We start from the raw sequence: 13,613 nt of genomic DNA, 5'->3' as shown, positions 1-13,613 counted from the left end.
GGCAACTTTCTTTAACAGTACTGCACTTTATATAGCATTGAATTTTTTTACTTCTAAAAAAAACCTTTGTGTTCTTGTTTTCTTTATCCCAAGTACACTTCTTATTAATTTCTATTTTGTGATTCGATTGCAATAATACTTCTTCTTTTTCTGTAACGATTAATGGAACTGCATTGCTTTTTTCAATATTAATACTATCCGACTTGCTCGGTATATTTGAAAAATCAATTTCATCATTTATTTTATTATTCTCTGTAAGTATTGAAAAACTTATCGAAGCACAGTTTTCATTTGTTGAAATTTCTTTTTGTCTGCATACTTTTTTTGGAACTACAATATTTCATTGTTACTTTTAACATTTGGTGATCTATTTTCATTGGTTTCATGAATTTCGCAATGAAATAGTATTTCGGATATCATTCTTTTATTATTTAATTTTTTAAATGCACCTCGGTCGTGAGTACTTGCAGCTGTTCGACGGTTAGGTTGACAATCAAAAATATGAGGTGCTGCATTTTTCTTCATTTTTATTGGTGCTCCCATTAATTTGAAAATCATAAAATTTTTCATATCTTCTTCCAACTAAAACAGGAAAATTAAAATTCTTATAATATAAATATGCATGTAAATAATAGAATAATAATTCTTTTAACAAAAAAACTACTTTAGTAACAATCATAAAAATTAAGTCTTCTTCCACGCGATGGATTTTTTTCACCTTTATGCATTTACGATAATATTAAACAATGTTCCAAAATATAGGAAAATATCACTATGACTTTGACATATGAAAGTATAATATTAATTTAATATAATAATTAAAATTTATATATTTAAAAAAAAATAAACACATTGATCTTTATAATATCCTATATCTCATTTCTTTTCATTACACATTTTATTGAAATAATCAATGACATAAAATTGACGGTCAGATATTGCATAATGCGAATGAAGGAATGTATATACTTATAGATATATATACTTTTTTCAGAGAAAATCATAAATTAATTTCGAAAACCGCTCTTTAAAAGTGACTGACTTTCGAAATTAATCCATGATCCATAGCTATATGCCATATATAGGCGTCTTTTTTCGGCAATATTCATTTGCAAACCATTATCATAATTATAAATTATTTATTTTCAACATATCTGTGTAAAAATGTAATAAAATAACGATAAAATTAATCCCACCAAAATTTTGGTATTAATATTTATAATTTATTTGTCAGAAAAACAATTGAATCGTTACCTATCTGATAAATATTATCCTATTTTTAAATTGTGGATTTTCTTCACGTATTGTGTGTCTATCCGTCATCCAGATGATCTAAAGGTAATAAAAAAGAAATTTAATTGTCTGTAGACATTACAATTTAGTGAGATTTAGGAATCTTGCATTTCACAAGAATATTTCTGCTCGTAAACAAAAAGGTTAAAAGGTTAAAAGCTTAAAAAGATAAATAGAGGAAATGTCGACATATTCGACCGAGATTAGATAGAAATTTGCGCTACAATAAATAAATTATTTGCGCATCTAAAAGATCGAGTCATATAATATAAATTAATGTTTCTCTCTTGACATGTTTTTGATGATTTCAGACGATCTAAGCAGCACCAAGCGCTTTGAAAAAAGTTATTTGTATAACTTGTTTTATCCTTGTCTCGGCACAGGTCTTTTCACTAGCACAGGTAACATAATGGCATTAATATATAATCGTACATACTTTATTATTACAATTTATTTTCAATTCGTTTTCATCACAGAAAATCAAATAAAATACAGAATTAGTTACAGAACTATACTTGAATATTATTTTTAACGATAAACTGTTACATAACTTCTTTTTGGTACTGTAAAAAGTAATAAATTTGTAAGAAATTTGCAAGTAATATCTTATTGAGAGATGATCTCGCCGTGTATTCTTAAGTAAATAGAAGTAATAGATGTTAGAGATAATAGATAAAAGTATAGATATTTTTTGTTTGACTTATATAATATATATTTCGTATATTTTGAAAATTATAAGATTAAGATTAATTAAAGATTAATTAAAGTTATAAGATTATAAGTTAAGTCTAATAAGAACTCGATCGCTTCAGCCGTTATTCAAATTTGAAAATCTCAGATACTCTTAATTGGTCGACTCGCGTATAAATACGCGGAGTACCTTGTTATTGCGCGTGACTTAGCGCGAGACACTACCGTATCTCTTATCAATTTGAAAAAGATGTGAACCAATTAACTGACATTTATTACAAATTATTTGCGCTTGCAAAAGGAAATCACTGATGGGGGAATACACATAATTTTCAAAAAATTCTATGCAATTAAAAATAAAAATAAACATGCAGTTGAAATTTAATATAATAATTAAAATTTATATATTTAAAGAAGAATAAACACATTGATCTTTATAATATCCTATATCTCATTTCTTTTCATTACACATTTCATTGAAATAATCAATGACATAAAATTAATGGTCAGATATTGCATAATGTGAATGAAAGGATGTATAAACTTATAGATATATATACTTTCTTCAGAGAAAATCATAAATTAATTTCGAAAACCGCTCTTCAAAAGTGACTGACGTTCGAAATTAATCCATGATCCGTAGCTATATATATAGGCGTCTTTTTTCGCAATATTCATTTGCAAATCATTATCATAATTATTAATTATTTATTTTCAACATATCTGAGTAAAAATGTAATAAAATAATGATAAAATTAATCCCACCAAAATTTTGGTATTGATATTTATAATTTATTTGTCAGAAAAACAATTGAATCGTTGCCTATCTGATAAATATTATCCTATTTTTAAATTGTGGATTTTCTTCACGTATTGTGTGTCTATCCGTCATCCAGATGATCTAAAGGTAATAAAAAAGAAATTTAATTGTCTGTAGACATTACAATTTAGTGAGATTTAGGAATCTTGCATTTCACAAGAATATTTCTGCTCGTAAACAAAAAGGTTAAAAGGTTAAAAGCTTAAAAAGATAAATAGAGGAAATGTCGACATATTCGACCGAGATTAGATAGAAATTTGCGCTACAATAAATAAATTATTTGCGCATCTAAAAGATCGAGTCATATAATATAAATTAATGTTTCTCTCTTGACATGTTTTTGATGATTTCAGACGATCTAAGCAGCACCAAGCGCTTTGAAAAAAGTTATTTGTATAACTTGTTTTATCCTTGTCTCGGCACAGGTCTTTTCACTAGCACAGGTAACATAATGGCATTAATATATAATCGTACATACTTTATTATTACAATTTATTTTCAATTCGTTTTCATCACAGAAAATCAAATAAAATACAGAATTAGTTACAGAACTATACTTGAATATTATTTTTAACGATAAACTGTTACATAACTTCTTTTTGGTACTGTAAAAAGTAATAAATTTGTAAGAAATTTGCAAGTAATATCTTATTGAGAGATGATCTCGCCGTGTATTCTTAAGTAAATAGAAGTAATAGATGTTAGAGATAATAGATAAAAGTATAGATATTTTTTGTTTGACTTATATAATATATATTTCGTATATTTTGAAAATTATAAGATTAAGATTAATTAAAGATTAATTAAAGTTATAAGATTATAAGTTAAGTCTAATAAGAACTCGATCGCTTCAGCCGTTATTCAAATTTGAAAATCTCAGATACTCTTAATTGGTCGACTCGCGTATAAATACGCGGAGTACCTTGTTATTGCGCGTGACTTAGCGCGAGACACTACCGTATCTCTTAATATCAATTTGAAAAAGATGTGAACCAATTAACTGACATTTATTACAAATTATTTGCGCTTGCAAAAGGAAATCACTGATGGGGGAATACACATAATTTTCAAAAAATTCTATGCAATTAAAAATAAAAATAAACATGCAGTTGAAATTTAATATAATAATTAAAATTTATATATTTAAAGAAGAATAAACACATTGATCTTTATAATATCCTATATCTCATTTCTTTTCATTACACATTTCATTGAAATAATCAATGACATAAAATTAATGGTCAGATATTGCATAATGTGAATGAAAGGATGTATAAACTTATAGATATATATACTTTCTTCATAGAAAATCATAAATTAATTTCGAAAACCGCTCTTCAAAAGTGACTGACTTTCGAAATTTATCCATGATCCGTAGCTATATATATAGGCGTCTTTTTTCGCAATATTCATTTGCAAATCATTATCATAATTATTAATTATTTATTTTCAACATATCTGAGTAAAAATATAATAAAATAATGATAAAATTAATCCCACCAAAATTTTGGTATTGATATTTATAATTTATTTGTCAGAAAAACAATTGAATCGTTGCCTATCTGATAAATATTATCCTATTTTTAAATTGTGGATTTTCTTCACGTATTGTGTGTCTATCCGTCATCCAGATGATCTAAAGGTAATAAAAAAGAAATTTAATTGTCTGTAGACATTACAATTTAGTGAGATTTAGGAATCTTGCATTTCACAAGAATATTTCTGCTCGTAAACAAAAAGGTTAAAAGGTTAAAAGCTTAAAAAGATAAATAGAGGAAATGTCGACATATTCGACCGAGATTAGATAGAAATTTGCGCTACAATAAATAAATTATTTGCGCATCTAAAAGATCGAGTCATATAATATAAATTAATGTTTCTCTCTTGACATGTTTTTGATGATTTCAGACGATCTAAGCAGCACCAAGCGCTTTGAAAAAAGTTATTTGTATAACTTGTTTTATCCTTGTCTCGGCACAGGTCTTTTCACTAGCACAGGTAACATAATGGCATTAATATATAATCGTACATACTTTATTATTACAATTTATTTTCAATTCGTTTTCATCACAGAAAATCAAATAAAATACAGAATTAGTTACAGAACTATACTTGAATATTATTTTTAACGATAAACTGTTACATAACTTCTTTTTGGTACTGTAAAAAGTAATAAATTTGAAAGAAATTTGCAAGTAATATCGTATTGAGAGATGATCTCGTCGTGTATTCTTAAGTAAATAGACGTAATAGATGTTAGAGATAATAGATAAAAGTATAGATATTTTTTGTTTGTCTTATATAATATATATTTCGTATACTTTGAAAATTATAAGATTAAGATTAATTAAAGATTAATTAAAGTTATAAGATTATAAGTTAAGTCTAATAAGAACTCGATCGCTTCAGCCGTTATTCAAATTTGAAAATCTCAGATACTCTTAATTGGCCGACTCGCGTATAAATAAGCGGAGTACCTTGTTATTGCGCGTGACTTAGCGCGAGACACTACCGTATCTCTTAATATCAATTTGAAAAAGATGTGAATTAATTAACTGACATTTATTACAAATTATTTGCGCTTGCAAAAGGAAATCACTGATGGGGGAATACATATAATTTTCAAAAAATTCTATGCAATTAAAAATAAAAATAAACATGCAGTTGAAATTTAATATAATAATTAAAATTTATATATTTAAAGAAGAATAAACACATTGATCTTTATAATATCCTATATCTCGTTTCTTTTTATTGCACATTTCATTAAAATAATCAATGACATAAAATTGACAGTCAGATATTGCATAATGCGAATGATAGGATGTATAAACTTATAGATATGTATAATTTCTTTACACCGAGAAAAAAAATTGTTAACTTGACTAAATTCGTCCAACTAATTACTATTTCTTTAATTGAAATATTTTAATATTTTAAGTCAAATACGACATATTAAATAATTAAATCTAACATGAGGTATATTTGATTTAAATAGTTAAATATTTCAATTAAAGAAATACAAAGAAATAGTAATTAGTTGGACGAATTTAGTCAAATTAACTTTTTTTTCTCAGTGCAGAGAAAATCTTAAATTAATTTTGAAAGCCGCTCTTCAGAAGTGATAGTGACTTTCGAAATTAATCCATGATCCGTAGCTATACGTATAGGCGTTTTCGATTTGTATTATCAGTTAGCAGAAATTCGTTTTACTGGCATCATCTAATTGAAGATATTTGCAATTCCATTTTAAACATTTGAGTAGTGTTTCAACTATTCGTCGCATCAATTGAGTTTCTTAAATAGTCGACAGTATCTGTATAAAATAAAAATTTTAATAAACATTTTGAACACGTAATTATTTTCATGTAAGTTTTCTCAAATACCGCAAGTTGTTAGTTTGGTTTGATTGTTATAATTTTATTAAATGTATACCCAATCGTTTCGTATCACCAACTCGTTAGCAAGTCCCATAGATGTTACGTAAGTCTTTTTATAGAATCTTCTTTGACGATATTATAAGTGTTATTATTCTTCAACAATTCTTCGATCTTATTAAAGTATTCATCTTTATCGAGAGCAACTGTAATGTTCGCCTTGTATGCGCTAGAGGCAATTACATTATCATGTTTAAAAAATTTTTTGGTATTAACAGTTAATTGTTTATGCGTGTGTTAAAATCACTTTTCGGGATCGAGTAGTTCGGGAAATTATCGATAATCTTCTTAAATTTAATTGCACCGTTGTTTGTCTGTGGCGGTAACGTTTGCTTTTATTATTTTATCTTTTCGTCTAACGATAATTTATGCTCATTGTTACGTTGATAATCAGTGAGTTTAGTTCTCTGCGAATTTACATCCCGATTATTTATTGTCGACCTGTGCGTTACTTTGCTTATCTGTAAGTTTTACGAATGTAATTTCCGAAGACTTTCTCTCTCGTCATTTTGACATAATCCATTCCGCTTAATTTACAGACATAATTAATGTACCGCCATGTTTTTGAATTCAATTTATGACCACAGTATCGAGGATTTCTTCCTCGTAACGACATGGATATCCTTGAAAATATTTTTTTGCCTTTACTGTGATAATGTGTAAAACCTGCGTTATCTACGCACTTCTTAACCGCCTAAGAATCACTTATATGCTTATATTTTAATTTTATTTATTCATGTACGCAGAAGATGGCCAAAAAGAGGCCCGAAACATCCGCCTTTCGTGAGTTTAAATTTAAATGTAATTCTTTTATAATAAACATTTATGCGCTCTTAATATCGTGCTTGGCTCGTTTTGTCATTTCATTCGACATTCTTGATTTTATTGACAAAGTACATTTTTTTGACGGAGAATGGGACGTTTCTTAAATGAAAATTTTTACATTTCGATTTCGCTTCGTAATATCTCTGCTTTATAAAACATGTAGAGCAAAAATAAACATATTTTCTTTATATAAATCAAACTCAAGCTATTGATTATATATATATATATATATATATATATATATATATATATATATATATATATATATATAAGAACTACTAAGAACTAGTAAAAACTCGATCCGGTCAGGGGTTATTGAGAACTGATAATCTTAGATATTCTTGATTTCGACTCGCGTATAAATACGCGGTATGTCTCGCTATTGCTGTGTGTGATCTTTGCTTCGCATGACTTAGCGCAAGACACTATCGTGTCTCTTGATTTTTACTTCTAGAAACTTTTAACAATTAAATAAATTGTGTAACGTGTATTCAAGTATCAGTAAAATAGTAACCTGAAGAAGATCAAGATCAATAAAACGGTCCAGAACATCAAGAAACGATGTTTATCACTATATTGTTGGCATCAATGTTTATTTTATTGATATATTATTATTACGTACATTATGGAAGAAACGGACGACTGGTTAATCTTTTACCAGGACCACCGGGCCATTTGATTGCTGGAAATGCATCACAGGCATATATTTCAGCAGGCAAGTATAAAATTTCTAATCTATTTACATTAATTGATAGATGACTCGTTATTCATGCATACATACAAGTAAAAATTAAATTCATAAAAACTTATGATCTAGTATACCTATCAAAAGTATGCAAATTACAAAGCTAAGACTTTTCTCTCGGCAATATCCATTTGCAAATCATTATCACAATTATTATTTGTCTATTTTCAACGTATTTGAGTAAAGATGTGATGAAATAACAATAAAATTAATCCCACTAAAACTTTTGTATCGATATTTATAATATATTTTTCAGAGGAACAATGGAAATTGATGTATAATCTATCAAATAAGTATTATCCCATTTTTAAATTCCGGATTTTTTTCATGTATGTTGTGGCTATCCGTCATCCAAATGATTTAGAGGTAATAAAAGAAATTCAATTATCTGTAGATATTACAATTTAGTCAGATTTAGGAATTTTGTGTTTCACAAAAAGATTTTTGCTTGTAAAAAGATTTCTTAAAAAGATGAATAGAAAAAATATCGATATATACTCGATCGAAACTGTATACATAGAAAAGACGATGGGTAAAATAAATCGATTTTTGCCTAAAGAGTGTAAGTTATACATGCAATCTTACGCTTTTTGGGTCGCTGATTACAATGGTAACAGTTTTATCCGTCTAAACTCATGGGAAAGAGGTTAAAATTTGTCTTAAAGAAACGAATTTGTAACTAGCAGCTACATAATTTTTTTTAAAACAACTATATGTTTTTTTTTACACCATTGATTTCTCTCATTATTTTATGTATAAGATAACATGTATAACTTACATTACGCTTCTTAGGCAAAAATCTACTCAGTTTACTTATCGTCCTTTGTGGTACGATTAATAAATCATTTGTAAGATTGGGTGATATAATAAATTAATATTTTTTTCTTAACATATTTTCGATAATGTCAGACGATATTAAGCAATACCAAGTTTACCGAGAAAAGTCGTTTAAATAAATTGTTACAACCTTGGGGTGGCACAGGTCTTTTCACCAGCACAGGTAACATAATAAGCATTAATATATAAACGTACATACTTTACTATTACAATTTGCGCTCGATTTTATTTTTAACGATAAACTCATACGTAACTTTTTTTTGTCGTAAAAGGTAATAAATTTGAAAGTGAATTCGTAAGTAAAATTATATTGAGAAATGATTCCGCCGTGATACATGTATTCTCAAGTACAATAAATAGAAGTAATAGACGTTTCAAATAAAAAAGATTTTCAATTAAATCGAACACTATCACATAACAGACTTCTTAATAAATTATAGTTTTTTTTTGGCTGCCAATTTATGAAGTTTTATTTACAAAATAATAATTTAATTCAAATTTATACATGCAACTTCTGTCGTCGCAAAAATTTTATTAGAAGATTTAAATAATTATAAAAGAATTTTGCGCGGTATAAGAGAAATAAATTTAAAATAATAATATTATTTGAGAATTGCTCAATAAATATTAAACTAAAAAAGAGAATAATCTTATATAATATTATTTTTATATATTATTATTTTTATTTTATTTCACAATTTGCACTATTTTAATTTTGTTGTAGGCGCTAAGTGGCATGCGCGACGAAAATTATTAACACATGCGTTTCATTTCAATGTATTAACTCAATATGCTGATATATTGATCCAGGAGGGCGATTATATGACAAAATCTTTGAAAGATGTTGGGGGGGCAGTTGTAAAAGATTTAGTACCATTTATTAGTGAACATACGCTGAACGCCATATGTGGTAAGATTTCTGTAAAGTTCTTATTGTTCTGTTGTATAGATGATTTCGTTCTAAATGATATCATAACTTAAGATTTCATAGCTTAAGAAGATCATTTGTTCGCATACAAAGTATCGATGTTGCAGAAAAAATAGATAATATCCGATTTTTTATACTTAAAGCTATTGATGAAATATTCAATTGTAAATATCTTCGACTGTATATCCGGTCTTATATAATACATGCACTTGCAGAAACTGCCATGGGAATCTCTCTGCGAAAACTTAACAAGTTCGAATCGCAACAGTATCGAAATATGGCTCACGATATGATCGAACTGATATTTGATAGGTAATTTATGAATATTATAAATAATATTGTGATATATATTTATAATACTTTAAGTTATGGATGTTTGTGATATATAATTTTGAATAACAAATTAAATATTGAATAATCATGTGAAGGTGAACAATTAGTTTGACACGTCGATTCGTTTAAAGCGGCAATTAGATATCAATATCTATTGTACGTACTCCGTTAAATGTTAAAAATATTGTAAATGTTAGAATATTGAATTATTAAGTAAAATAATTTATTCAATAAAATCTGAAGAGAAATTATCTTTGATCAACAAATCTACAAACCGAAAGTATAATGTTTTTAGAAGATTCTAAATATTTTTTCTGTAACATATATAGTATCAAATTTATTTTTTTACCTATATTCTTTACAAATAATGAGATTACTTACAGATTACTATAGGATTTTATACGACTTTAAATAAGGTTTTTACACACAAAATTACGTCATTATTGAAATTATAAAGTTTTATTGAATTATGATTTAGAGCATTCAGACCTTGGTTCCATAACGATTTGTTATTCTCATTATCGCCACAAGGAAGAAAGCAAAAAAAGATCTTGAAAATATTGCATGGATTTACGGAAAAAGTATGTTATGTATCATTTTATTTTAAATCCGCCACACACACACACACACACACACACACACACACGCGCGCGCGCGCGCGCACACACACACACACACACACACGCACACACGCACATTCAAACACACACAAACGTTATCTTTTATATAAAATTACAATAAGTATTAATACTACATTATGCTATTAATATTTATGATATAATACGATGAGTGCTATTGTTATTTAATACAAAAAATTATTTTAAAAATTTAATATCGTACTTTTGTGTAGGTCATCGCGGAACGAAAACTTTATCACGAACGCACCAATGGTCGACATTTGAAAAATCTTGAAAATAACAAACAGACAGAGAAAGATATCGAAGTATTTGGAAGTACGTAAAAAATCGGAGCTAATATTTAAGTTTGATTACGCAATCGAACATTAAATTATGCCTGTAATATTTATACTAAACACATAATCACACGGAATAATGGAACATAGGTCTGCTGTAAAATTGAATCATTATTATTTTTAATAGAAATTCTGAATTTTTAAACAAAAACAATGTTATATAATTAAAGCGCGACATGCAAAAATAAAATTCACTAACGTGTTTTTTTATTTCTAGTTAAAAAAAGGCGGCTATCCATGTTGGATCTCTTAATAGCGGTATCTCGAGACAATTCGTTGACTGATTTGGACATCAGAGAAGAAGTCGATACCTTTATGTTGGCGGTATGTATCTGAATCTTTTTTTCTAATTTTTTGTACATATCATCTAAGCACATTTAACTGTATAACGATATGACGATGATTACAGGGTCACGATACTACAGCGATGAGTATGACATTTGCTTTATTGCTATTAGCTGAACATAAAGATATCCAGGTACTTTTTTCTCAGTATATTGCGATATACACGACTAAAAAAAAATAGAGAACACTTTTTATACTCTAAAAATTGAGCTATGTTCAAACCGTTAAAATTCGACGAAAAATCATCGTAAATAAAAAATTAAAAAAGCAGTTTGAAGCTTAAAGTTGAAACTTTAACGCACTATTGTTGGTTTCTTAAAACTTTTTTATTTTTCTTGTTCTGTGCTTTAAGAAGGAACCCATTGTTTTGTTCCTTAAAATTATGTTTTTTTTTACTTTGCGGCTCGATAAAAGAATTTCTCTCAAAAATTCAATTCAAGTTCCATAAACTACAATATTTTAGCTACAAAATGCTGTGTTTTAATTTTCCTACCATTTCTTTTGATCACGTTACACGATTTTAAAACTAAAATTGTATTTTCTAAAAATGAAAAAATGAAAAAATTTTATAAAACTGTTGATATCACGTTACAGTTGAAACTTTAAGCTTCAAAATGTTTTTTCAATTTTTTGTCTACAATGATTCTTTGCCGAGTATCGACAGTATTTCTATTGTAAAAATACAGGTTTAGTTTCAAAATCGTGTGATTTGATCAGAAAAAATCATAGGAAAATTTTTAAAAAAGCATTTTGTAGGCAAAATGTTATAGTTTATGGAACATGAGTTGAATTTTTCGAGAGAAATTTTTTTTTAGTTGTGTATTATTTAACTTTCGATTTTTTTCAAAGTAATATAGATATCAATCTTTTGTTGCAATGTATTTTGTCATTTATTAAAAATTTATTTGTATCTATACATATAAAAACCAAAATATTATAAAATACAATTAAATGATTATCCATGACACAGGAACGTGTGAGGATTGAAGTCGATACCGCGATGCAAGAGAACGGAGGCAAACTTACCATGAGATCGTTGCAAAATTTACCATATTTAGATAGATGTTTAAAGGAATCGCTACGTTTATATCCCACCGCATTTTTTATATTACGAGACGTTCAAAAAGATGTAAAATTAAGTAATTAATGACTTTTTTTGCTGCAAATATCTTTGAACATGTCACATTTTACAGAATATATATTATCGAATGTAAAATAAGTTTACTTGTTTTTAAAATTTAAGAATGCAATATTATGTTCATGTTTTATTTCTCAGAAGAACTCTTAATTTCATGAATTTTTATATTTTCTAATTTTATAATATACTTTTCACAGATTCATATATCGTACCTGTTGGAACAATCTTATATCTTAATATCTACGGAGTTCACAGAGACCCCAATTTTTGGCCAAATCCAGAAGTATTTGATCCGGATAGATTTTTGCCCGAGAGGATACAGAATCGTCATCCTTATTCTTATCTACCGTTCAGCGCAGGACCGAGAAATTGCATAGGTAAATTGCTCGCGATTTTCTTTTCTTCTTGTCGATAGTATTTGATAAGACTTCGAATTGTAGGTCAACGATTCGCTCTGTTGGAGATGAAAGCTATGATTGCTCCTTTGGTGCACAATTTTTACCTGGAGCCCATAGATTATTTAAAGGATATCCAGTTAAAGTTCCATCTAGTGATTTGTCCTTCTCATCCGGTTCATATAAAGTTTATTCCGATTAGCCGCAAACAAACTTTGCAAAACTAACATGGATACCACATGAATGTAAGAAACTGATGAAAATGTTTTGTCGAATCTTACAAAAAATGATCTCACAAAATGATCGTACAAAATGATCCAATATGTAATTGTGTGTATATTTTACGTTAAATATATTTTACTTCTAATTAATTCTTCTATAATTTTTATGTGTGATCTTTCTCTCATATATTTTATTACTTTCGGATCTTCATATTTTTTTTACATTAATTAATATTTAATATTTCAAAAATATCAAATAAGAAAAAAAAATTTTTAGTGCTCATATCTTTCTCTGTTTCTAATAAATTTTCATTATTATTACACTCTTTAGTTGAAAAACGGTTATGAATATAGAGCTCAAATTCTTATTGTCAGTTCACAAAGATTTGTTTTCTGGTACATGAATCTACTTGGAGAGATTTATAATTCCATTTTAGTAGTGTTTCAATTGATCGTTGCATCAGCGATTCTATAAGGTAATCAGCAGTATTTGTATAGAATAAAATTTTATAACATTAGTAGATATTGGGCACTATGGGACATCAAAACAAACCCCCACTCCTCGGCCACTGGCGCCGACCTCCTGTTGTGACTGTCTGGGGCCCTCCCCCCTAAGGGTGTCTGTGGAAAAAA

The 13,613-nt window shown here is 27.7% G+C and overlaps 1 protein-coding gene across 1 annotated transcript; it reads left to right on the top strand.

Moving 5' to 3' along the window:
* Positions 1-7,626: 7,626 nt before the first annotated feature.
* Positions 7,627-12,986, top strand: LOC138943109 (cytochrome P450 4C1-like). The gene is made up of 12 exons (XM_070313638.1): positions 7,627-7,780; positions 8,067-8,176; positions 8,720-8,810; positions 9,372-9,557; positions 9,791-9,887; positions 10,387-10,489; positions 10,759-10,861; positions 11,099-11,205; positions 11,291-11,359; positions 12,197-12,365; positions 12,562-12,741; positions 12,805-12,986. The coding sequence occupies exons 1-12, from the start codon at positions 7,627-7,629 to the stop codon at positions 12,984-12,986; spliced, it is 1,551 nt and encodes a 516-aa protein (XP_070169739.1).
* Positions 12,987-13,613: the final 627 nt, after the last annotated feature.

The sequence above is a fragment of the Polyergus mexicanus genome, unplaced genomic scaffold (genome assembly GCF_030449975.1).
Source record: "Polyergus mexicanus isolate NDT 795.1 unplaced genomic scaffold, iyPolMexi1.0 SCAF_25, whole genome shotgun sequence".
Classification (NCBI taxonomy): Eukaryota; Metazoa; Arthropoda; class Insecta; order Hymenoptera; family Formicidae; genus Polyergus; species Polyergus mexicanus.
Note: the sequence above shows the minus strand (reverse complement) of the source record. Positions and strands in the feature narration are given on the sequence as shown.